This window comes from Ursus arctos, unplaced genomic scaffold (assembly GCF_023065955.2).
Source record: "Ursus arctos isolate Adak ecotype North America unplaced genomic scaffold, UrsArc2.0 scaffold_20, whole genome shotgun sequence".
NCBI lineage: Eukaryota > Metazoa > Chordata > Mammalia > Carnivora > Ursidae > Ursus > Ursus arctos.
In genome coordinates this window covers 38,928,781-38,954,373 of record NW_026622875.1, presented here as the reverse complement: position 1 = coordinate 38,954,373, position 25,593 = coordinate 38,928,781, and the positions used below count along the sequence as shown (strand labels likewise).

The 25,593-nt window shown below is 39.8% G+C and overlaps 2 protein-coding genes across 9 annotated transcripts in view; one reads left to right on the top strand and one right to left on the bottom strand.

Annotated features, from left to right (window-relative positions):
* Positions 1–17,376, top strand: part of NKIRAS1 (NFKB inhibitor interacting Ras like 1) — a 34,957-nt gene extending 17,581 nt beyond the window's left edge. The window contains exons 3-6 of one of the 7 annotated variants that reach the window (XR_008960617.1): positions 2,763–3,004; positions 8,844–8,951; positions 12,407–14,127; positions 16,416–17,376. Coding sequence is in view for 4 of the 7 variants with exons in the window: in XM_026496922.4 (XP_026352707.1) it covers positions 2,763–3,004; positions 8,844–9,086 (485 nt within the window). In the remaining 3 variants the exon portion in view is untranslated. The other 6 variants (XR_003315556.4, XR_008960616.1, XM_026496924.4 and 3 more) reach the window with 6 other exon arrangements.
* Positions 10,788–25,593, bottom strand: part of UBE2E1 (ubiquitin conjugating enzyme E2 E1) — a 75,426-nt gene continuing 60,620 nt past the window's right edge. For both annotated transcript variants that reach the window (XM_026496919.4, XM_057315886.1), the window contains 3 exons: positions 13,973–14,105; positions 12,659–12,806; positions 10,788–11,579 (listed from right to left, as the gene is read on the bottom strand). In XM_026496919.4, coding sequence (XP_026352704.1) covers positions 11,482–11,579; positions 12,659–12,806; positions 13,973–14,105 — 379 coding nt within the window. In that variant the 3' untranslated portion in view covers positions 10,788–11,481. The remainder of the gene's footprint in view (positions 11,580–12,658; positions 12,807–13,972; positions 14,106–25,593) is intronic.

Sequence of the window (25,593 nt, the reverse complement as noted above, 5' to 3'; positions counted from 1 at the left end):
GAAACTGTTGGATCTTGTCAGTCACAGAGCCCAGTATGAGACACATCTTAACCTGACCAGGTAACCCCCAAAAACTTGACTGCTGGCCCAGGGCCTTATACTTTTCTGTGGATTGATGGCACATCCTTGCTTGTTCAGGTGAGAGCAGAGACTGTTCAAGTAAGACTCTTAACAGAAGTCTTCAGAGGTTAGCATCACATCATTGATATAATGGAACCTTTTAACTGTGAGTAGTGGTGGATATAAAGACAAATCATGAGTAGTCCTACCATGACAGATAGTAGGGCTGTGTAAATATCCTTGTGACAATACCTGGAATGCCCACTGTCAACCATCTCATGTGATGCAAAGAAACATTAAAGAAAGCATTGGAGGATGGGGGGCACCTGGGTGGCTAAGTCAGTTCAGCGTTGACATTTGTTTTCAGTTCAGGTCACCATCTCAGGGTTGTGGGATTGAGCCCTGTACTAGGCTCTGTGCTTAGCCGAGAGTCTGCTTGAGATTCTCTCTCTCCCTCTCCCTTTGCGCCCCCCCCACATGTGCTCATGTGTGCGTGCGTACTCTCTCAAATAATTTTTTTTAAAGATTATATTTATTCGACTGAGAGAGAGCACAAGCAGGGGGAGCTGCAGCCAGAGGGGGAGAGGGAGAAGCAGGGTCCCTGCTGAGCAGAGAGCCCCATGCAGGGCTCAATCCCAGGACCCTGAGATCATGACCTGAGCCAAAAGCAGACAGTTAACCCACTGAGCCACCCAGGCGCCCCTCAAATAAATAAAATCTTAAAAAATTAAAAAATAAGCATTGGCTAAATCCAAAACCACATGGTAAGAGCCTACACCATGTACTATTTGTTCACTGATTTGGGTAATATTAGGACAACTTTATTTAGTTCTCTATAATCCATGGTCATTGTCCAGGTGCCATCTGGTTTCTTGACAGGCCATACAGCGCTATTATAGGGATTTTGTGCTGGCCTGATTTTTTGTACTCTTGCTAATTCCATATAGTGGCAGGTATTTCCTCAAATCCTCTTAACAACCAGTATTGCTTTACATTTATAACCCAGGGAGGGGCAGGATCCCAATTTGCATTTCCCCTTAAGACAGTTTTAATTATTGTAAATTGAAAGTGAAATTCTCCCACAGAGCTTAGTAGTATTTTTTTTCCCAGAAGAATATCTATGACTAATATATTCTTCAGTATTGGAGAAAAAGAAAACCTTGTAAGGAGCAGTTGGGCTTTTATTCTCAAGCACACTGTTGTGCATTTCACCCTATGCTTTTCTTCTCTCTCTTTTTTTTTTTAGATTTCATTGTCAGCATGAGTGCACAAGCAGGGGGAGTAGCAGGCAGAGGGAGAAGCAGGCTCCCCGCTATGCAGGGAGCCGGATGCGGGACTTGATTCTAGGACCCTGGGATCATGACCTGAGCCAAAGGCAGATGCTCAACCGACTAAGCCACCCAGGCATCCCCACCCTTATGCTTTTCCCTCCATAACTATTGGTGGCTGCCCAGGTCCCTGAATGCCCTTCTGGATTGCCATGAATTAGGGTGCATTCTGCTCTGGTATCTACTAAGGCCGTGGTTTTTTGGTTAATTTTTGGTGTCCAGTAAATTGTGAACTGTACCTGGGACCTCCAGTTGCCCCCTATGGCTCTCACATGGAAGCAGCCTTGGTCCCATTCCTGGTCTCTCAGGCAAGGGGGTACCTGGCCCTGGTAAGAAGTCACCTGTGGCTTAGTTTTTTTTTTCTTCCGGGGTGGATAGAGGGCAGTGGCCTAAACTGCTGAGCAGAAATAAACTCCTTCCATAAAGCCATTAGACAACATTTGGTTGGCAGTCTGTCTTTTCTCTGTTTATGCCCACTGCCAGCAGGTCATGCCACATTTGCTTTTTCAGCGAAGTTTGGGAAGGAGAGACTAGGTCTTTTACCAGGTGTTTACTGAGCTGTTGCCGTAGCAGGTGAAGATAACAAGCCAACAGGAATGAAGGAGGCAACAGATTAAACAGAAGTTTCAGCACCAGAGTGGCTGATTTTTGATAACTTTCCACTCTTCTTGGTCAGCAAGAACTCCAAGACTTCCAGGGAGATGGTGACCAAGGGAAGAAAGCAAGGAGGAGGAACAAGTGTGGGGAGGAAAGATAAGTTTTGTTAGTTTGAAGTACTTTCATGACAATGACATTCACATATAAATGCCCAGTAGGTACTTGAGAACTAAAGCCTGGTGCTCATATCGATTTTTGAGTCCCTTAAACAGACTCTGGAAATACTGAAAACTATACAGAATAAAGGCAGCAAAGTCACCCAGGTCCTGTCCTTGGCTCTGATGGAGAAGAAAATGGAGCGACTTGGTTGTTGAAAGCTACTTTTAAAATCAGCCTTTGATTCTCCAATTTTGGTACTAAGTTCTTTGTTAACAGTTACTTCTTAAAAATACCTATTGGAAGTCTCATTGCCAAATTTTTATTTCTACTTTTATTTCTAAACAGAAGAAATATATTTTAATACCACTTTGTTCACTTACTATAACAACTACCTTTCATTTTAAAGAAATTTAGTAAATGGAAATATGATTCTTATATGTAAATAGGGAAACTGCTAGAAAGCCAACTTCTAAAGGAGAAGAAAATATTCACCAATTGGTATTGACTTATCCAAAAAGAATAATATTTTTTCTTTATTGAGGTTTGACTTAACACTTTATTAGCTTCAGGTATACAATGTAATGGTTCGATATAAGAGTAATTTCTTTTTAATCCCAGGAATGGAAGATTGTGAAACAATGGAAGATGTATATATGGCTTCAGTGGAAACGGATCGGGGAGTAAAGGAACAGTTACATCTTTATGACACCAGAGGATTACAGGAGGGCGTGGAGCTACCAAAGCATTATTTTTCATTTGCTGATGGCTTTGTTCTTGTGTACAGTGTGAATAACCTTGAATCCTTTCAAAGAGTAGAGCTTCTGAAGAAAGAAATTGATAAGTTTAAAGACAAAAAGGAGGTAAGTGGGTTTTTAAAAATGCTAACTATGAATTGTAATATTTAAATCATAGCATGGACTTTTGGGCAGTTACAATATTTAAAAAGCATTAAATTGTATTCACAGTATCTTTAATCTTCATAATATTTTTTCTTAGCCCAGGAAACACAGAATTGAACGAATTCAGTCAGTACCAGTGTTTGACTTTCTGCTTTTGCTTGTTACCATGTGCAAGTTGAATTTTAACGACACCGTGTCTCGAGTACTACAGAGTTCATATTGTTGGGGATCACTATTTCCTAGGGCTCTCTTTGTCTCGTTGGCAAAACAGGATTCTTGTTTTTGGCCTTAGCAGAGAATAATAAATATAAATACATATACAATGATTGGATTCTACTCATTTACTACTTAGAAATAAGTTCCTTACCATGATCTATAGCCTTAAATGATACAGCCCATACCTATCCTTTTCGCCGTATTGCTATCATTTTGTTCCTCTGTCACTGTACTCCAGGGACACTGGTCTACTTTTTGTTTTATTCAGTGTGATGATTTTGTTCCCCTAGTAAGTCTTGGTCAGTTGCTGGTTCCCTCCCTGGAACTCTGAACGCAGGTCTTTCTCCAAATCTTCACATGGCTGACTCCCTATCATTTAGGGAAGCACATAATGGATTGGTTAACAGCACTAGCTAGATGTTCTTAACCTAGATTTTTACAATTTATTTATTATGTTAAACTTCTTATTTTGAGATAATTGTAGATTCACATGCAATTTTAAGAAATAGAGATCCCTTACCCAGTTCCATCAGTGCTAACATTGTACAAAACAAGTAGTGTTATCACCAAGATATTTATGTTTATAGTCAAGATGCAGAACAGTTCCATCATTGCAAGGGTCCTTCCTGTTATCTTTTTTTGCCATACCCACTTTCCTCCCATCCCCATCCCCTCCCTTTCTAAAAAAAGATTTTATTTATTTGATAGAGAGAGACACAGCGAGAGAGGGAACACCAGCAGGGGGAGTGGGAGAGGGAGATGCAGGCTTCCCGCTGAGCAGGAGCCTGAAGCGGGGCTCCATCCCAGGACCCTGGGATCATGACCTGAGCCAAAGGCAGACACTTAACAACTGAACCACCCAGGTGCCCCCCATCCCCATCCCCTTAATCCCTGACTAATCTGTTTTTCATTTCTATAACCTTGTTATTCCACAAGTGTTAACATAAGTGGAACCTTTCGGTACCGGCATTTTTCACTCAGCATAACTCTCCGGAGTGCCACCCAAGTTACTGCATTTATCAGTAGTTCACTCCTTTTTATTGCTGAGTGATACTCCGTGGTATTTATGTACCAAAGTTTATTTAACCATTCACTTGTTGAAGGACATCTGGGTTGTTGATTTTATTATTTTGAATACTTATTTGCTTTGTGAATAGATTACAGTCACAAGGTTCAGTTTTCAGAAGACATAGAGGCAAGTAGTAGATGCTCTCCTCCCACCTGTTTCCCATTTTCCCACCTAAACAGATAAATGATGTTGTTAATTTCTAGGGTATCCTTCATATTCTCCCTGCCCCCCAAAAGTTGAAAGAGTGATTCATTGAACACTCATATTTGATACCTGAATTTTGGCTCTGCTTCTCAACTTTCTGCCTCAGTTTCCTTAACCAAATTGGGGATAATAGTACCTTTCTCAAATGGTTGTTGGGGAGATTTAAGAAGCACCTTAAGTCAACAAATGCTTATTGAGCAGCTACTATATGCCTGGCATTCGGTGAGGTGCAGGGAACACAACAGACAACAAACAAATGTATATGATTAAGAGTCAGATGCTATGTAGAAAAGTAAAGTAGAGCAGGGTGCAAGGGTACTATTTTCTGTAGGGTCATCTGGGAAGGCATCCTTGGTAAGGTGACTTTTAGCAGAGATTTGAAGGAAGTGAGGGAGGCAGCCAGGCCCATGTGGAGGATGAACCCTCGAAGTGGAGGGACTGGCTGGCACAAGGGTCTGGGGAAGTTTGCTTTGTCATGTTCAGGAACAACAGTGAAGCCACAGTGGGGCTAGGAGGAGTATGGTAGGAGATGAGGGCCACACTCTGGATCAGAAGCCATTGGTTTTGAGCAAAGGAAAGACATGATCTAACTTAGGTTGCATTTATTTATTTTCATGTTTGATTTAAAACATTGAATAGGTAATATTTGCACATGGTTATGGTTCAGAAATAAAAATGATATATAAAAAGGATTATTGTGAGGTCTAGTTCCCACCCCTGTCCTCAACCACCGGGTTCCTTTATCTCAAGCATACTATTCATTTATTTATTATCTATTCATTTATCGATTGATTATAAGCTCTGTGCCCAATATTGGGCTTGAACTCATGACCTTGAGATCAAGAGTTGCATGCTACACCACCTGAGCAAGCCAGTTCCCCCTCAAGCATGCTTTTTAAATATTTTACCACTTTACTTGTTTTAGGGCATTCTTCCAAAGTTTCTTTATATTAATACAAGCAAATAGGAATATACATATAGTTTTTCCCCACCCCCACTTTCTTACACCAAAGGTAGCATAGTGTTCTGCACCTTAGATTTTTCATGTAATGTATCTGGGGAGTCCTTTCCATAGCAGTACTCAGATTCCTTTTTTTTTTTTTTTTTAAATAACTGATGTATATTCATTGTATGGATGTATCATAGTTATTTAACCAGTTCCAAACTGATGGATAGTTGGACTATTTACAGTCATTTGCTATTATGAACTATCCTACAATGAATAATCTTACACGTTTATTATTTTGTATGTTTTAGGGTATAGCTGTAAAATCAGCCAAAATGAGGTTCTTGAATCAAAGGCTGTATTTCCAAATTACCTTCCATAACAAGGGTATGAAAGTGCCTGTTCTCCAGTCTTGACAACAGCACGTGCTTGTGGATTTTGTGCATCTTCTGGGTAAAAAGGATACTTTAGTTTGTTTCCTTAATATGAATAAGACTAAACATCTTTGACTTGTCTTAAAATGTTTATTTTGGCTGCTGTGTTGACAACGGACAACACAACTGGGGGACAAGGTGAGAAGCAGGTTTTGTGAAATACTGTTGCTCTGGAGCACGCAAACAGTTCCCAGTTGAGGAGAAACCACTGAGAAGTAGGGAGTGATCAAAGTACGTCGTGGCACAGATAGGTCAGAAAAGCCGAGGATGAGGACATGGCCAGCCTTTAGAAACGGGACGTCTTCAGAACAGTTACAGTGAAACAGTGAAATGAAGTTTGGACACAGCAAAGACAGCTCTTCGAAAGAGTTTTGAGTCAAAGGGTAAATATATTGTCTTATAAAGGGAAACAGGAGCTGGAGAAGGATGTGTAAAAGAGGGCTTTTTTAGACGAGAGCTTGCGTTTGCATGCTCATGGAATGATTCAATAGAGAGGAGAAAATTGATGGGGAGGGGAATAATTGCTGGAGTGACAGTCTTGACTGGGGTAGAGGATGGGTTTTAGAAGATGGTAGGTTGTTAGGTGTGGTGGTGGATGCAGGTGAAAGTATTAATTGCTTCTATTTTCTTACTAAAGTAATATGGACATCACCTGAGAGTAAGGTGGGAAAGAAGAAATGTTGGAGGTCGAAGGGGGCCAAGGTAGGAGTTGTTCATATATTTGCTAGAGAACACCAGGCTCACTTGACGTCAGTGGTTATGGATTGGGACAAGCCAGCAGGGCTTTTTTCCCTCCATGCATGTTCAGTAGGTGGTGTAGGCACAGTCCAATTAATTAAATTTAAGGGGGCGCCTGGGTGGCACAGCGGTTAAGCGCCTGCCTTCGGCTCAGGGCATGATCCCAGCGTTATGGGATCGAGCCCCACATCAGGCTCCTTCACTATGAGCCTGCTTCTTCCTCTCCCACTCCCCCTGCTTGTGTTCCCTCTCTCGCTGGCTGTCTCTGTCTCTGTCGAATAAATAAATAAAATCTTAAAAAAAAAAAAAAAGGTAAAATTAAAAAAAAAAAATTTAAGGTGGGGAGTTGACCGGGTGAATACAATGGGATGATGATGTCAAGGTAGTAAAGTAAAAGAATCTAAACTAGGCCAAGAACTGAGGACAGGAGAGGGGTTGAAGCAGTGATCAAGGTAGGAGAGCCAGTGGATTTTAGGTCCTTCTGGTGTTGAGGACTGTTGCAGTCAGGCTGTTAGGCATGAACTAGGAAGGCAAAGGTGGGAGTGGGATTCCTGGAATCAGGACCATGGAGGGGAGCAATTATAATGGCAAGAGTAGGATGTGTTCATGGGAGTGAATGGCCAAAGACGTCAGGAGGATGATTAAGGCTATTTGGGAAGGGTCATCCATGTGGTTAGTGAAGTCACTAGGACTTATGATAAAAGTTGTGTGGGGGTGACCATGACAGGTCTGTAATAAGTAGCAACAGGGTGGGGGTGGGAAACAGGTATAGGTAGTACAGACTAACAGCACCAGCCTTCAGTTTTAGGGTGCTGAGAGGACATCATAGGAAGCAGCCTTGAGGGACAAGGGCACCCTCTACATCCCCCCTGTGCCCACTGTGGTAGTGAGTACTACAGAGCTGAGCCGGTTTCAGCTAGGAAAGGTGAAGGGAACATTCAAAGCAGAGATGGTGACATAAGGGGATTTTGTTGAAGTGTAGGGGCAACATGGAACAGTTTCTGCAACTGGATGGGAGAGGGAGATGGGAGATCAGACTAGGAGATAACATGTGAAGATGAAAATGTGGGTGATGAAGAATGACAGGAGGGCCTGAGGGATAGATCCTGTCAAGAAATGAAGGCCTATGAGACTTGCCAAGAAAACCAGAGCTCTGGCGCCTGCTGTTCCATCCTACCAGGAGGCGTGGTCTAACTGGAGCGCAGAGAGCTCAGTCTTAAGGCAGGAACCCATCAATGGCTTAAATGTCCTATTATTTCAAAGCTGCTCCTAGGTGCCTTCTCTAACAACGCTTACTGCCCTTCTTCTGCCTTCCATGATCTTGTTTTATTATCATCTTCTTACTGCTGGGCTTTGACTGCCTTGTGACTGCTGTGTTCCCGTGGCCTGAAACTGCATGGTGTGCGGTAAGCATTCAGCTTAAGTGAAGGACTGCCTGACATTTAGTGTAAAATACCCCTATTGGTCCATACATGCAACAAATATTCAGTGCCTGGATTAGGCACTTGTCTATGATCAGGAATAATGTGAACAGAATAACAATTCCTGTTCTCATAGAATTTAGGTTCTAGAGGTAAACTCTCACAGCCCCAGGGATCTTTTTGGTTTTTTGAAGTACGTATTGCAGATTTCCCAAACAGCAGGTATAGCTACACTGAAATGCAGACACATTTCAAACTGTTATCTCTTTCTTAGATGTTAATTTCCCCAAGTCTAGCTTCTATTCATACCTGACCTGAGTAACTTCACTTACGGATCATTTAAAATGTTTCCTAGTGGGGCACCTGGGTGGCACAGCGGTTAAGCGTCTGCCTTCGGCTCAGGGCGTGATCCTGGCGTTATAGGATCGAGCCCCACATCAGGCTCTTCTGCTGTGAGCCTGCTTCTTCCTCTCCCACTCCCCCTGCTTGTGTTCCCTCTCTCGCTGGCTGTCTCTCTCTCTGTCAAATAAATAAATAAAATCTTTAAAAAAAAAAATAAAATGTTTCCTAGTTAACTGTAGAGCATCTGCATTTTTAACTAAAATGCATTCAGGAAGAATGCGGTTACTGTCCTACTAAGTTATGACTCTGGTCACATCTGGGGATCAGTTTTGAAGCAGCAGTTCTATTCAATAGGACAATTTTCTTGATTTTTCTATTTTGCCTAGGAACTGATGTTGGCAAAGCGTAATCTTTTTTACTTTCCTTTCAGGTAGCAATTGTTGTATTAGGAAACAAAATCGATCTTTCTGAGCAGAGACAAGTGGATGCTGAGGTGGCACAGCAATGGGCAAGAAGTGAGAAAGTACGCCTGTGGGAGGTAACGGTTACAGATCGGAGAACTCTGATTGAGCCATTCACTCTCTTAGCCAGCAAACTTTCCCAGCCCCAGAGCAAATCAAGCTTTCCTTTGCCTGGGAGGAAAAACAAAGGGAACTCTAGCTCAGAGAACTAAAAATCAGTAATGTTACAACTGTTTGTTGAATAGTGATTGCCTTTAGGTGTCCGTGAACATATTTAAAACAGGCCATTTGCATCTACCTTTGGTCCTTAGGAAGCCTTTAAGGAAGTAATTTAATGCACTTTAGGTTATAATTAAATTATTTGGGCTAAGTTTATTGCCTGATATGAAATAATATATTTGCACTGTCATTGTTTGAAACAATTGTCCCTGAACTTAGCACCTTCGTTGTTTAAATTTTTGTTGCGATTGTCCAAACAGTAAAATAAAGTTTGGGTAGCATGCAGATATACCTATGAGCAGTAGCTCTACAACCCCCAACTTGAGAAGCCATTTTTCTGTGTAACTTTATGCAAACTTCTTAGCTCAAATATAATTTTGTTTTTAAGAAGTTCATTAATGTCTAGAATTATAAAGTGACATTTTTAGATCACAAACGGTAAACAATTTAGGTGTTAAACTAAATTTTATCTCATGGAGACCTTGCTAAATAGAACAAAACTTACGATTTAACTTTGTTCGAATTATATATTTAGCATGACTTGAGGTAGTAGATGATGTGAATATGTTCAGAGCGTTTGCTCTTTCTTTAGAAAACCGCTAAGCACTTAAAGCTTCCATTTTCCGCAAGTATCACTATACCTTCTGCAGTAGTTTTCTGGATACATAGTCATGTGGAATAAAATGTATCATAAAAATATTGGACTTCAGGTAGTCTTCAGGTTAGATATTGGAGTTTATGCTATGGTATTCTTTGAAGCGTTTGGCAATATCCGAGCAGTGGGATTAACTATTTCACAAGTTGACAATATTGTAACTAATTTTTAAAGTAGGAAGCAAGCTACTTAGTATTTCAACTGGCAAAGCAGCTTTTCTTTTCTTTTCGAAGTGGGGGCAGGGAAAGTGAGAATCTTAAGCAGGTTCTATGGCTCAACCTCACAACCCTGAAATCATGACCTGGGCCACAATCAAGAGTTAACCAACTGAACCAGCCAGGTACCCCTCAGCTATTTGATTTATATGTAAAATGTGAAGTAAGCTGTTCAGCAAAGCCATGTGAAAAAAATCTAGTATGCTGTAACTTTTTTTTTTTTTTGAAGTAAACTCTACCCATGGGGCTCGAAGTCAGTACCCCAAGATTAAGAGTCTCTACCAACATTTCCTAAGTGGAATGCTTTTAAGGCTGAGTTCAGTGAATTTAAAGTCAATTGGTTCATTTTTGTGAGAGTTCAAACCAAGAACTGCATAATACAAAACTTATAAATCAATCAGCTAGTGTTGCTTCTGTTTAATTGGCTAAAATTCCTCATCACAAATAAATTTTTTTTTGCCAAAAAACTATTCAGATAATAAGTCACTGCTTGAGGTTGATTCTGGTTTCTTCCCTCTTATTTTTACAGAGATGAATACTTTTTATGGTGATTTTTAGAAGTTTCTAAGAAACAGAACCGCTGGGTATATGTACTCTTAGGTACTGCCAAACTGCCCTCTCAGGGAGATGTATTAATTTAGCCATGAGAATCCATCTCTAACCTTTACTAAGACACCTCAAAAACAAGAGTAGCATACCAAACCTAACTGAGGTCCTTGCTCATTATTCAGTCTGTATTACTTGTAGTAGCAAAGCTTTACCAAGTTTAGAAGAATCTGCAAAGTACAAACACAGGCAAAAGAAAGTAAATGAATACAGCAGTGTTAGGTGGTTGTTTTAATATTGTTTATTAGCACAGTAACAAATGCAGACTTAAGTAGTCCACAACATATAACCAATCCACTGAGCAACTCCTATTCCACACCTTACAGTTAACAGCTTAAGGTATTTTACTACAGGTTTTCACAAGTTGTGATTCAAAGCTCTTATCTTGTCACAATAAAGTAGATTGGCATATAAAATAAAATACATAACTACTCATTTCCTATATGGTGTCTTATAGTCACGTATCCATTTTATATATATATGAGATGACCGTCTCTAAAAACTGTTAAATATCAATGTTCCCTCCCAAGAAGGGAAAACAAATTTATTTGAACAAAAAAAATGTGTAGTCTTGGAAGGAATTTACATAAATGGCCATGTGTGTAACCTGTACAAAATTAAGCTATTTTAAATTTACAGACTACAAGCAACTGAACCCAAATGTCTATTCTCTGTACTACATTTCAGCTAATATTGCAGAACTAATGACAGTTTTAGGAGTTGCTATTACCAGTTCTGTCTACTGTAGCAAGATACCTTAAGTTACAACAAAATCTTAGGAAATAAGACTGAATAATATCTGTTATAGAAATACCCTACTCTTTACCAACTCCCACCCTCCCCCACCCCTTCAAAATCATAAGCAGCTCTCTCTGTGACAGACAAATAATGTAAGAATTGTGAAAACCCAATTTATGTAGCGTATCTCTTGGTCCACTGTCTGGCCATTCTGTCATGTTCTGCTCTGTTGGTCATATACTGAGTGGCAATACTTCCCACCAAAGGGTCAGCTGGAAGAAAAGAATGTAGATTACTTTGGAGAAAGGAAAAGAATGTTTCAAATTTTAGCAAATAAATCAGTGACAGCTTGGGAAGAAATATGCAAAGTATTTGTGATCAAAACCAGTTTGAAATACCATTCCATCATCCTGGGCACTGTATGCAAGGGGAAAACTTCCTAACAAAACAGAATGCTCAGGGTGGCTTTATCTCCTTAGTTCATTCTATTTTCCTTCCAAAAAACACCACCCAATTGGAAGTAATTTTGCTCTTACATGTTAGGTAAGTTTAATAAAAACTGGAATGTTCGAGGCTATGATGAACACGGAACACAGTTGGCTGTGTTCTCATGACTGATCAGTGGCATACTCTAAGTCCTCCAGGCTGTTGCAATGTAATACTATTTACCTCTACACTAGTTACTTAGGAAAAAAAAAGCCAGGTTACCAAGTCAAAACCTGAACCTCAACAATTAAGTATAGTGTTGCTCTGAAACCTAAACAATCCTTAATAATAAAAGGAGTAAGCCTCCCCACCCATCAGTCTGATAATCACTAACAATTAAGGAAAGAAATACCACTTTCAAAATTGAACACCAGCTTTGGGGCAAGTACTCAGTGAACCAGCAGGCACAGGAAAGGTGAGGCAGATGACTCAACATTTAGTTAGAAGTATATAGTTTAAGAGAACTGTACGAAAAATGTAAAAACCTACAACAAATTTATGTAAGTCTTAGTTTTAAAACAGTTGCTGCCTTTTTCAACTAGTAGACTGAACTTCTTGATTAAAACTTTCTTTGAAAAAAGATTAGTTCTTGTCTTTTTTTTTTTTTTTTTAGAGTTACTCATTTGAGAGAGAGAGAGAGCATGAGCAGGAGGGGCAGAGGGAGAGAGAATCCTAAACAGATCCCACAGTGAGCGCAGGGCCCGATATGGCCTGATCCTACAACCTGAGCCGAAAACCAAGAGTCAGATGCCCAACGGACTATGCCATCCAGGTGCCCCTACTTTTTGTTCTTTCAAAGCTCTTTGCACTTTGTCAAAACAAGTATTTTTCAGGTGAGGAAAAAGGAAAAAAAAATTAACCTTACCAGGATTACAGTCTGTAAGAAGGGAGCAGATAGAAAGGAGAACTTTAGAAATGGTTAGTGCTGGACTCCAATTATCTTTTAATATGTCCAAGCAAATAACTCCTTGACTGTTAATATTACAGTGATAGATTCTTGTCCGAAATGTAACCTGAAAAAAATAAGACAGTATTAAAATTTAACCAGCAAACAGAATTTTTACTAAATTGTTATTTTTTCAATTGAGTGGCTGTAATTTAAAACTGTTTCTTTAAAAGATGAATAAGGAGTTTAAAGTTGATAAAATAGGTTACAAGACTCTAATCTGAGATTAGAAAGTGTTCACTGATACTTGAAATGACTGAGAGTGTAATATCCATCAATATAAAGCAAGGTAACTTCAGTTATTTCTCAAATTTATCTTTAGCAGTTTCAATGTTTTAATTATTTTCCTAACGGTTCAAGTTTGAAATAGCTAATTGTTTGCTGACCTCTTGTGTTAGCTAGTGGTACTACATGGCCTTAAAATAAGCTTTATAATAAATTCAAAGAGATACAATATAGTGGGTACATAAACAAAACCAAAATGCTTAGCTGTAAAGGCTGTAAAAAAAAATGCAGATGAGATTTGTTTCTGCTTTTTCTGACTTTTACATTAGATCCTGCAGATATCCTGTCTACCCTAGCTCACAGAATCACTATAATGGAGTTTCCACAAGTGAGGAGCCAGAAATGGGTAAGGAACATAGCAGTAGACAAATTAACACAAGCCATATAAGCCGGGGTTGCTTTATTTTGGTTTCCTAATTTTTATTTGTGAGACACACAGAATCATTCCAAAGTAAAAATTACCACTGAATAAATAAGAATCATAGATTGAATGTCACAGGAGATACTATCCTAGATGAGAAAACTGAAGCCTGGAGGTTAAGATTTTGAAGAAGACCAAAACATGACAAGAAGCAGAATTCAAGTCTTTGGTAGGAGATTCTGACACTCTAATTATTTTAGTGCACAGATATTTTGACACCATTTTTAACTGTTCAGTAATTTTTTTCCCTGTGAGTGGAAAATAGGGGATTGATTCTAGGTTGCTATGTCACTAAAAATAGCAGGATTTTAAGCACCATCAAAACGAAGCACATACTCCTAAAACTATGGTCTCTGCAAGAGGCAAAGTCCCCCGACCCCCCATGCAGTGTTTTGTGTCCCTGCAAACGTACTTAGAGATTCACTAAGATAGAACAGAAATCCACCTTTTGTGATTAAAAAATTTTAAAGCTTCAATAGTCTCTCATGGCAATATGTAACTCTGACTATAAATCAGGAAATTCTTACCTTTGGAGGCTTGAAGGGGTATTCTGGCGTAAAAGTGATATCAAGGAAGAATACACCACCCTCATACACGGATCCTGGAGGCCCCAGAATGGTTGATCTCCATTCATAGATGTTATCACCTTTGGGACCAGCACTGTGAAATAATACATCAAAAGGTAAGCAGATGGTGGCACCATCCAAGTTTTTATAAGGTATTAAAAAAAAAAGAAAAAAGACCTCTTCTATTCCCTTTTGTTTAATGTGTGGATTCTGTCCACAAAACAGAAGTGTCTTTCAGACACAATCTGATTCTGGACTGCAACAAACCCATCAGCCTTAGGTCAAGTAAACTGAATGATAAAAAATGTTTAAACCATTCTAAGCCTACTTAAGCTGTGAATAAGCAAGAAATTCCTCAATTCTCAAACCTCTCCTTGATACATCATTAGAAAATGTAAACAATATTCAGTGGTTTTTGCTCACAGCTATTCATTTCTGGTGACCATTTTAAGCACGGAGTTTCATTTCTGACCCACTGACTGGGGTTCTTGTTCCTTGCTCTTCTATTTCCATAGGAAATAGGAATCCAATGGATTGCAGTACTTTTTACATTATAAACCATGTTGGGTGGGAGGAGCACAAGGATGAGAGTATCCAACGACAAGTTATTCAATTTGCCTTTCAATGTATAAAATTCTATAATCAGGTTCTTTAAATATTAGAATTGGGATATTAATTTATCCCTTTCTCTGTTGAATCACTGTTATTTATATTTAGTTATACCATAATACCCTTCCAAAGCATTGTGTTGGCTTGTAGAGTGCTCTGTATCCAGGTACAATAATAAACAAAAAGAGAAAAATATTTACCCTCCAATTACAAGACCAATGAAGAGCTTAATAGACCTGCCCAAACAAGTAAGTGTGGGTAGGACTCTGGTATTGAGGAGAGAGGAAAAGACAAGTTTGGGAAATGGTTTTAGATACCAGTTTTAAAAAGATTTCCCACAGCATGGACCTGACAGTATTAAAGTGGTTTAACTTAACATTTTAGCTCAGATTTCTCAAACCTAGCTACTAACATTTGCTTCAAGGATAATGATGTGTGTCAGCCAAACAACAGAAAGGTCTTTACTTGGAAAGACTTGTATATGCCAGTCAATACACAGAATAATTTCTACAGAGCAGGCAAACTGCTATTTTAAATGAATGGATGGTAAGAACTGGATTCATTCACTCATTCTTACTGAATGCACATGTAGGCCAAGTGAAATGGCAGGGATTTCAATAATGAACAAGACAAAAACTCCTTGTCTTCAAGACCCCCTCTGCTAAGAGAAAGCTTAGAGGAAGAAGGGAAAGGAAAAATATAGAAAGATACCTGCCTGTGGCCCTATACTTTGCACAAACCCACCACAGTTTTTTTTTTTTTTCCCCCAGAATGAGTTTACAAAAGTTGGGGAAGAAAACATGTGGCAAAAAAGAAGGGACAAAATACAGATAAAAGAAAATGGACGAACAGGAAGAGTAGACCCAAACTGGCCAAGAGGCACAGAGCTTGGACACTGACTTGAGCACTTACTAGCTCTGTGACCTTGAGCAAGGCACTAAACTTAAACCACAGATTCTCAGGAATGTTTTTTTTTTTTTTTTTAAGATTTTATTTATTCATTCGACAGAGATAGAGACAGCCAGCGAGAGAGGGAACACAAGCAGGGGGAGTGGGAGAGGAAGAAGCAGGCTCATAGCAGAAGAGCCTGATGTGGGGCTCAATCCCATAACGCCGGGATCACGCCCTGAGCCGAAGGCAGACGCTTAACCGCTGTGCCACCCAGGCGCCCCATCTCAGGAATGTTTTGATCATTAAAATATTGGGGGGGGAGAATCTCTGTAGAAAAACAGACCCACAGTAGTGTCTCATTAAATGGTAGTTAGCACAGTTGTTATGAATTATTCCTGATTCAAATAGTATGGTCCTTTAATATCCTTGTGTCAGGAACTATTAAAAAAACTTGTTTTATATTGGGTATATATGGAAAGAGATTGTTTAATTAACATGGTCTCTAATATGAAGTCCTCATTTTTTGTTTTTTAAGATCACTTCCTATCATCTGACCATAATTTTCACAAGGTGGGATGCAGGGAGAACTTTTAATCAGCCCTCTACTTCTAGGAACATGCAGTAACCTCCTGTGAAAGGATACTATTCCTGATTACAGCTGTCTGGCCTGCCTACATGTTTGTATCCAGCATATGTTCTTGGGCAAAAAGTCTATAGACAGTGGCCACTACAGCTAGGGACACCTGTTTACCAGACTGAAAAGTGGACTAATGAGGTGAAGAGACTACTGATATAGAGGTTGCAGATAACAGATGAACTATCCTATTTAATCTAGTTCATGATATCTAAGGCTTAAAGGCTATAAAAGGCAAAGACAATCATCTGTAAACCTCTCTTTTTACAGATGAGGAACCAAGGCCTGCAGGAGAAGCTAGAACAACTAAAACGCAGTATGGCAGCATACCACATACAGTGTTCCTCACAGTCAGCTTGGTGTAATGCTAAGAAAGAGACCCAGAAAAAACTAACAGTAAAGTCAGTCTAACCTTAGAGGCGACATGTTTACATGGGCCCAATTCTGCTGGCCCCTTAGTACAGAAAAAGCAAAGGGTTAATAGTATAGCACTATAAGCAGCTTTTATGGATTGTACAGCAAACTGTAATATCCAAACTTCATTGTTCCTCAACATAACCTATGAAACTTTCAAGATTCCTGACCCCTCATCCTAGGCCTACTGAATTTAGAATATTAAGAATCTATGGTGATCTTGAAACAGGTATTGGCTGCTTTTGGAAATCACTGGTACAGGTTACTGAAGTAGGACAACCAGTTTAGAACGTAAGCTTTAACATCACAGCTTATCACCTATGATATAACTGGATATTCAAATCAAGGTGGCTACTTGTGTATAATCAGCTTTCAGTTTGGGTATAACATTTTCTGAAAATTCAGGAAAAAAGTATAGAGAAAGGGCATTAAGGAATCAAGTATGCAACAAAAACATTAACAGAAGCATGGTACCTTTTTTTAATTATAGTTAAACTTTAAAAGTGGAAAATAAAGGTGGGTTATATTAAAAAAATAATACTAAATGAAATAATATCAAATGTAGTTGAAATCCTAAAGTATGCAACAGGAGCCCTGGAGAAAACTAAACAGCATGGATCCCTAATCTGTAGATCCTCAACCAGGGGTCTTAGGAGTTACAGGGAAGGATCTGAGAACCCACTGAAAGGACCACGCATTACTGCTTGAAAAAAAAAACTTTACTCACTTTAAAGCTATTACTGGAGAAATTCATGTAACTTTTTGTCATATGCATTTTATTAATCATAGAATTAAACAAAAATTATGGGCCTGCAAATCTTTTGCCTTTTTTTTTTTCCCCTCCCAGGTTCTCAATGTAAAAGTTAGGATCTACTGGTCTATAAGGTGGGTAGAGAGACCTCTGGGGGGAGGGCACAAGTTTACAACTCCCAGAAGGCCACTGTGAAGGAGAACAAGGAACAAGAGAATCTTTACGTGCGACACTACAGGGAAAGGTCTGTTCCAGCACTCCACCCTCTTCTCTATAAAATGACTGACTAGGTTTATCCTCAGGTCAGCATGTTTCTTTACCAGCCTTCTGTCTCCACCCTTTAAGATACCTTTTAGTTCCACAATAAGAAATATAACTTCAGTTTCAAACACTTATGAAGTGTACTTTAGAATGGCATGTGATTTAAATTAGTAATTAAGTAAAAGTATGGGCGATGGGGGAGTTTAAATTAAGGGAATATGGGAACAACAACAACAAAATGCACATCCCTGTTTGAAGACATTGCGGGGTAACTGTAACTAGAATCTTGGCATGTGGCTGAGACTGAGAAGGTGGAAGGAGACCATGCCTTTGCCTTTCAGATTTTGTTAGAGACTTAACGTTTATTTGTAACAAAAACACCTTTCAAAATAAATGTATAATACACAGGACTCTTATACAAGGCAAAAAGAAAAAAAATTCTGCCCTTGATTCAGTCTTTTTTCCTTCTAGTCAAAATAAATAGAGCTGTGGCAAACATTTTAAGAAAAATAATAGTCAAGGGCACCTGGCTGGCTCAGTTGGTAGAGCTTGCAACTCTTGATCTTGGGGTTTTTAGTTCAAGCTCCACACTGGGCATAGAGCTTACTTAGAAAAGAAAAACAGTCATTTCTACTTTTGACACAGTATTTTCTTACTTCTGTAATGGTTTCTGACTTCAGAGGGGATACATTAACATTAGCAGCAGGGATTGTCACGAACCACACCATTCTTCTGAAGAAAGGTCGGTCTGCCTGCCTGTTGACCGACAGCACCAAACTCAATGACAAGGACTCTTCAGCCCCACCAGCCTTTCCCTTGATGCTGGAAACCCACGTTTCCTCCAGTAACCACGGGACAAGGTGACTACACGTCATACTTCTTATGCCTTATTAATACTATATTGGTAATTAAATAGAATTTGAACAGTATAAAATGTAATCAACACAAGTCATTTAAGGTATAATCTTAAGAAATACAACCAATTAGAAAAACTGTCATTAGAGCGGTCTTATTATAGAATTTGATGTGCTCTCTAGATTGACTTGAAAATTTCTAAGATAATCACATAAGCTAATGTTTAAGCTTCATTTTGTTTTAAATTCATATTTTTGTAAGTCCTTCCCCATTCCCATCCTCAATACTAACTTACTATAGACTACCGTTCTTCCATTTCAACAGCAATCGAAGATGCATTTCAATTTTTAAAGAACATCCTGGAAGCAAGGTGAAATTATAATCAGTGTTTTTAAAGTTATATTTCTATCTGATCAATTTTTAACATTTTTATTGGGAGAGATGACCCTTGCATACAAACACAGAAACCCTAATTCAGGTATTATTTTAGGCATAATTCTAAAAAGCTTAGTTATGTGGTCTCATATCCTAGAAAAAAAAAGGTTGAGGGTAAAGGCTGGGAAGATGATATGAAACATGCTACAGACCAGCATCTGGATAGCAACAGCACTAAGTAAGTGAAAAATGGGCCAAGTTAGCAAATGTGCCAGCATATTTCAAAAAAGGGTAGAGGTTCATGATCAAGCTCATTCTACCCACCTGAAAATCCCAAGAAATCTCTCAAACCAGTTGCTTATACAAAATGTATTATGTCATAAAATCTTCCAAACTCCCACATTCTCACTGCCTTAGAGCAGTTCTCAATAAAGAGTGGTTTTGCCCCCCCCCCCCCCGGTGACATTTAGCAATGTCTGGAGATATTGTGGGATGTCACAACTAGGAGGGAGTGTGCTGTCACCTAGGGGGTAGAGGCCAGGAGTGCTGCTAAACATTCTCCAAAGCACCAGGCACCAGATGGCCCCTACAACAAAGAATTCTCTCAAGGGGTGCCTGGGTGGCTCAGCCTGTTAAGCCTCTGCCTTTAGGCTCAGGTCATGATCCTGGGGTCCTGGGATCAAGCCCTGCAGTGGGCTCTCTGCTCAGCAGGGAGTCGTCTTCTTCCTCTGCCTGCTGCTCCCCCTGCTTGTACTTTCTCTCTCTCTGTCAAATAATAAATAAAATCTTAAAAAAATTCTCTCAACCCAAAATGTCAATAGTGCCAAGGCTGAGAATCCAGCTTCGAGAATTGTGCTCAGGGTTGAGCTAATAAAGATAAGAGCTTCACACTTTGAATCCCTGTTGTCAGACTCTAGTGCCCATCCTCTTATCTTTGTTTTAGTGCTGTGCATGGTACAAAAAAAAAAAATTCAATATCCAGGGTGGTTGTTATTAAAAGTTAGATTTGCCTATGCCCTAAATGATCTATAGACCCCTGATACTCAAAATGTGGTCCCTGGACAAGGCAACACCAGCATCCTCTGGGAGTTTGTTAGAAATGCAGGCTTAGACTCCACGACACACCTAATGCATCAGAATTTGCACATTAAAAGTTTGAGAATCTAGCTAGAGGACATTAAGTAACCAACGAATGCCAACTCCACCTTCTAATCTTCTAGATTTAAATTGCCATTTATATTCTCTAGTTCTCTCCTTCACTATAATTCTCTGCAGTAAGAAACAAGTATCAACCCTGGTAACGCTTACTAAATACCACATAGAGAACTTAGAAAATGCTTACAGAAGAGTCCTACAACCAAGTCTGTATTCCCTACAACCCACAATTCAAAATCCATTCTTAATTCACTCTTCTTTTGCTAAGAAATTCAAAGACAATGTGACAGAATAGTATGAATGCAGCAATCTACCAGAGGGAATCCTCATCTCCTACAATCATCTCCCAATAGACACACTCTCCAGGGAATGAAAGCTGCCTTCTCCATGACATCTACATAGCATATGCAGAGGAATTTTATAAAAAATATAAACAGAAAGCTGCTTATCCTCACCATCCCTTCATAAAACAGTTGCCATTTGTAACCTAGAAGTGAGTGGCAGAAGGAACTTGAAAAATCAGAAAACCTTGGTAAGGTGACTAACACACTAGTGACATGGCTTGGTGAGGTGACACTGCTATGAAAAAGTGGGTCGGTCATTTTCTACTAAGAGAGGCCTCCTACAAGGTAGTACTGCTGGGGATGTACCATCCCGGTTACCATTCCCTGGGAAGAACTTACAGTTCAAAGGCCAACCTAGGACTCCTACGTAAGAATTCACATCAGTGGTGGAATATCCAGCATATCTAGCAGTTGCACTGGAACAAAGTCGGCCCAAATAGGGGGTTACAGTTTCCTACACATGGGAGGAAAACAGACTCAGACACTTAAGATCTAGAACATGATCCATGTACACAAAGAATGGTGTTCCCATGGAGCCCCCCCCAAATCATGTCATAACATTGACAAAATGGTGCCTTTCCTCCAGCAGAAAGTGGATAAACCTCCAAAGGAATTTGGTACAACTTTTCATGAAGCACAAGGCTGACTTTTAGGCCTATGGAAGCTGTAGAGTTCACTTCTGAAATCTGTTCCAAACCAAAAAGTGGACAGATAGGTAGGGATTTACACACACTGCTACAGCTATGTGGATATACAATCTCTCCTCAATCAGATTTTAAGTCTCTAGAGGGTAGTAATTTTCCACACATACTACAGGGCTTAGTATAACAGTAATTAACAATATTTAATTAGCTGGCAAAATATGTACCACTGTTCAGAACTACATGACAATGTTTCCAAATTAGGTGAAATAACAAACCACCACAAAAGCTCAATCTTGCTCAGCTAGCCATTCAATTGTAGTTTTGCCTTGTAAGTTGTTGCTTTAGAAAACAATCCAGCCCTTCTGGAAATCTACACTCCAATCTTGAAAAAAGAAACTCGGATGCACACAGAGTAAGGACACAATTTTAAAAAGAAAACTAGTTTCATGATAATTTGAAAGAGACAACTGTAGGGATAGTGAAACGAACAGATCTAAAACACTGTGGACATCAGTGGGCCCTTCCTTGCTACCAGGGAGGGATGGCTGAGTATTGACAGTGTTTAGTAAACTCAACTAAAAATCACACTTTAGGGGCACCTGGGTGGCTCAGTCAGTTAAGTGTCTGCCTTCGACTCAGGTCATGATTCCAGGGTCCTGGGATTGAGTCCCACACAGGGTTCCTTGCTCAGTGGGGAGTTTGCTTCTCCCTCTCTCTCCTCCCCCTGCTCATGCTCGCTCGCTCTCAAATAAATAAAATCTTATTAAAAATAAAATAAAAATCGGGGCGCCTGGGTGGCGCAGTCGTTAAGCGTCTGCCTTAGGCTCAGGGCGTGATCCCGGAGTTCTGGGATGGAGCCCCACATCAGGCTCCTTTGCTAGGAGCCTGCTTCTTCCTCTCCCACTCCCCCTGCTTGTGTTCCCTCTCTCGCTGGCTGTCTCTGTCAAATAAATAAATAAAATCTTAAAAAAAATAAAATGAAATAAAATAAAAAAATAAAATAAAATAAAATAAAATAAAATAAAATAAAATAAAATAAAATAAAATAAAAATCACGCTTTAACTTCTGGACTATTGACTGGGGGTTAAAGAGACCAAGCAAGTGAAATGCAAGCTAATCAAATGTCAAGGGCCTAAAAGGAATTCGGGTGGGGAAGGGTAGAGAATGGCACACAGGAACGATTAGAGAGAAATAAGAGATCTGCATCTCTTGAGTCTCAAAAACCATTTTTTCTATACAAGGTTAAACAGGTAGGTGTTCAGGATAAAGGTGGATCAGACAATTGCTCTTTTCTGCAGTACTACACAAGCTTGACTTATAAACAACTCTGGGGCGCCTGGGTGGAGCAGTTGTTAAGCGTCTGCCTTTGGCTCAGGGCGTGATCCTAGCGTTCTGGGATCGAGCCCCACATCAGGCTCCTCTGCTATGAGCCTGCTTCCTCCTCTCCCACTCCCCCTGCTTCTGTTCCCTCTCTCACTGGCTGTCTCTCTCTCTTCAAATAAATAAAAAAATCTTTAAAAAAAAAACAACAAAACAACTCTAATTTGCTCTTTCTCCAGAGAAGTTAGAAAAACAGGGTCAGAACAGAATGAACTTCTAAGGCTATTACTCCTCTACTGCCACTAAAATCATCCGGAGCAGAATACCTGCCTTATAGTCAAGTGGTTGAGTCCTGATTTTTTAGTTGCATTGCTTATATTAGCATATATAACACTGCTATCTGAGTAGACAGAAATCAATTATTAGTCTCTGGTTCTAACAGTAATCAGTTCACAGGGCCTACAAAAGCACAACCAACTCTTCTATTGGGATGATAACTGTACTGTGGGTGAGAGTAATGGGGGAAAGCAGAATCTCTTGTTTAGACTTTTGGAGGGGATATGGTACAGTTGAACACTTGAACACTCCATACATTTCATGCAGATACTCAAAAGCAACAGTGGTACAAGAAAAGCTATTTAAGGGATACCAAAATTCTCAAAAAGGAACTTAACCAGGTTTAACTCAATTTTAAGAAGCTTCTACACTGTATTTTTTGACTAGGAAATGACCACGGTTAAAAGTTTCCCATTCACTCACATTGAACCACACAGCCTCCACAATGCAACTGCTGCCAATCTCAGACTGCCGGTGAGGCAGGCAGGGGGTGGCACGGTCAGAAGGAAATGTGGGAAGTAACAAGTGTAAATGCACAAGAAACAGGTCCAACATCTGGCCACAGAGCAGAGAAAATTGCACTATCTTGCTGCAGTGATTTTTTTTGTTTTTGTTTTTTGTTTTGTTATCTATCATGTGGTATGAACTCTCTATTTTATTGTTTGGTAATGCTTTTTAAAATAAAATAATTTTAGTTTCTTTACTGCCCCTTTTTGCTCTTAAAAGCGTTCCAGTTAGGAAGTTACATTTATGAAGGCATCTCAGAACACCTTCCTACACCACCCAGTCGGCCTAGAACTGCCCTGCCAGTCTCTGAATTGTGGCAATTTTACTGATTCTTTGTCCTCAACCAGCATCCTCCTTCCAGGAATTTGGATAAACACCCCAAGCAGGTGTCTCTCATCCTAGGTCCAGATCCCTACAACTTCCCTCAGTACAGAACTCACGTGGATTTGGAAGATAAAGACGCTTTGGGCTAACGCTGGCATTCACATCCGGGAAAGGCTAGGATCAGCACTTTTCCCAAGACCCTTTCAGAAAGCCCACAGGTCAAAATTATTTTCAAAATTCTAGACAGTATTTGCCATTTTGACTCTCATTGTCTCACATTTGAACTGTGACGTTTTCCTGAGACTACACAAGGTATGATATGACAAGAGACTGAATGCAGAAGCAGATAAAAAAATCCAGGTGTCTTAAGTCAGACACTAAAGCAATTTCCATATATGTAAAACAGTGCCACTCTTCTAAGTGTTTTAGCTTTGGAAAATGTTATTTTCATTAAAAATGTTAACACGTTTTTGTTATTTTAAAAGGAAAGATAAATATTTTTAATTTTTCAGCTTTAATCTTGAATACAGTAAAAATCTGTAATAATGAACCATATAAACAAAAACTCTTTGGGGCCCATAACTTTTAAGAGTGCATAATGGGGTTCTAAAACAAAAAAGGTTTGAGAACAGCTAGGTAGATTACTTTAATATCAGCATAACTGGGCAACATTTTTAAAAAGTATTTTACTCTTACTCCCATCAGATATTAAAAAAACAAAAAGTTTTAAACAGAACTAGAAGCTGTTCGTCCCTATGCCCTTCCCCCTCTCTCTGCACCTTGGAAACCCTAAAGCCCATGTAAGAAGTGTGACTACCCTGAAGCCTACCTACTGGAGAGATCGCCTGGAAAGACCAAATATGAGGGATGAATGAGAAGCCCCAGGTGTTCCAGCCCTTAGCCATTTGAGTCTTCTTGGCCCAGGCACCAGACATGTGAGTAAAGAAGCCTTCAGATAGTTCCAGCCGCCCCAGCCAGCCCCCAGATATACCAGAGGTTTTGATAAATGGTGGTGGTTGTTTTACACCACGTAGTTTAGGATGTTCTGTGAACACTCCCCAGGAATAACCCTCAACCAATAGCTGATGGTGGAGTAGGACAGTTCTGAGGCAAGTGGTTTATCCAATTCCCCAGAGTTCCCTTTGGCAACTTTCACTGTGGGAGCTAGCTTAATAAAAGGCATCCTTTACTGACAGTCTTTCTGACCCTGTCTTCCTTCCCACCTCTACCTTTGTTCCTTACACTACTAAAAAGCTACCTGTATTGGAATTCTCATCTTAAGGGTCTCCCTCTGAGGAAAGCAAAGCTGAGACACCACTGAAGCTGGACACACACAAAGGAAAAGATGAACAGATATGATTACATAAAAACCGAAAATCTGTAAGAGAAAGACAAACAGAGAAGGGTGGAGGGAAGAGAACTGCAGTATATGATCAAGGGCTACTATCTTGACTATGAAAAAAACTTGAAACATACTAACTGCAATGGATAAAGGACTCTGGTATTTCTCAAAAGAAACTCATATGGCCAATAAATTCTCAATCTTACTTAGACTCAAATTAAAATGCAAATTAAACATGGAGGCACATTTACCTATCAGACTGGCAAACATCTAAAGATTTTATTTACTTATTTGACAGAGAGCAGGTGAGCACAAGCAGGGGGAGTGGCAGGCAGAGGGACAGGGTCAGGTTCCCGCTGAGCAGGGAGCCTGACGCAGGGCTCGTTCCCAGGACCCTGAAATCATGACCTGAGCTGAAGGCAGACGCTTTGACTGAGCCACCCAGATGCCCCAAGATTGGCAAACATTTAAAAGATTCAAAATCTGGGGGCGCCTGGGTGGCACAGCGGTTAGGCGTCTGCCTTCGGCTCAGGGCGTGATCCCGGTGTTATGGGATCGAGCCCCACGTCAGGCTCCTCCGCTAGAAGCCTGCTTCCTCCTCTCCCACTCCCCCTGCTTGTGTTCCCTCTCTCGCTGGCTGTCTCTGTCTCTGTCGAATAAATAAATAAAATCTTAAAAAAATAAATAAAAGATTCAAAATCTGTGTTAACTGTATGATGAAATAGGCATTCTTTTCCATTGCTGGTGGTAAATTAGTAATCACAGATTGTGATTAAGTACAATATATTTAAATATAAATCCAGTGTACCTTTGACACAG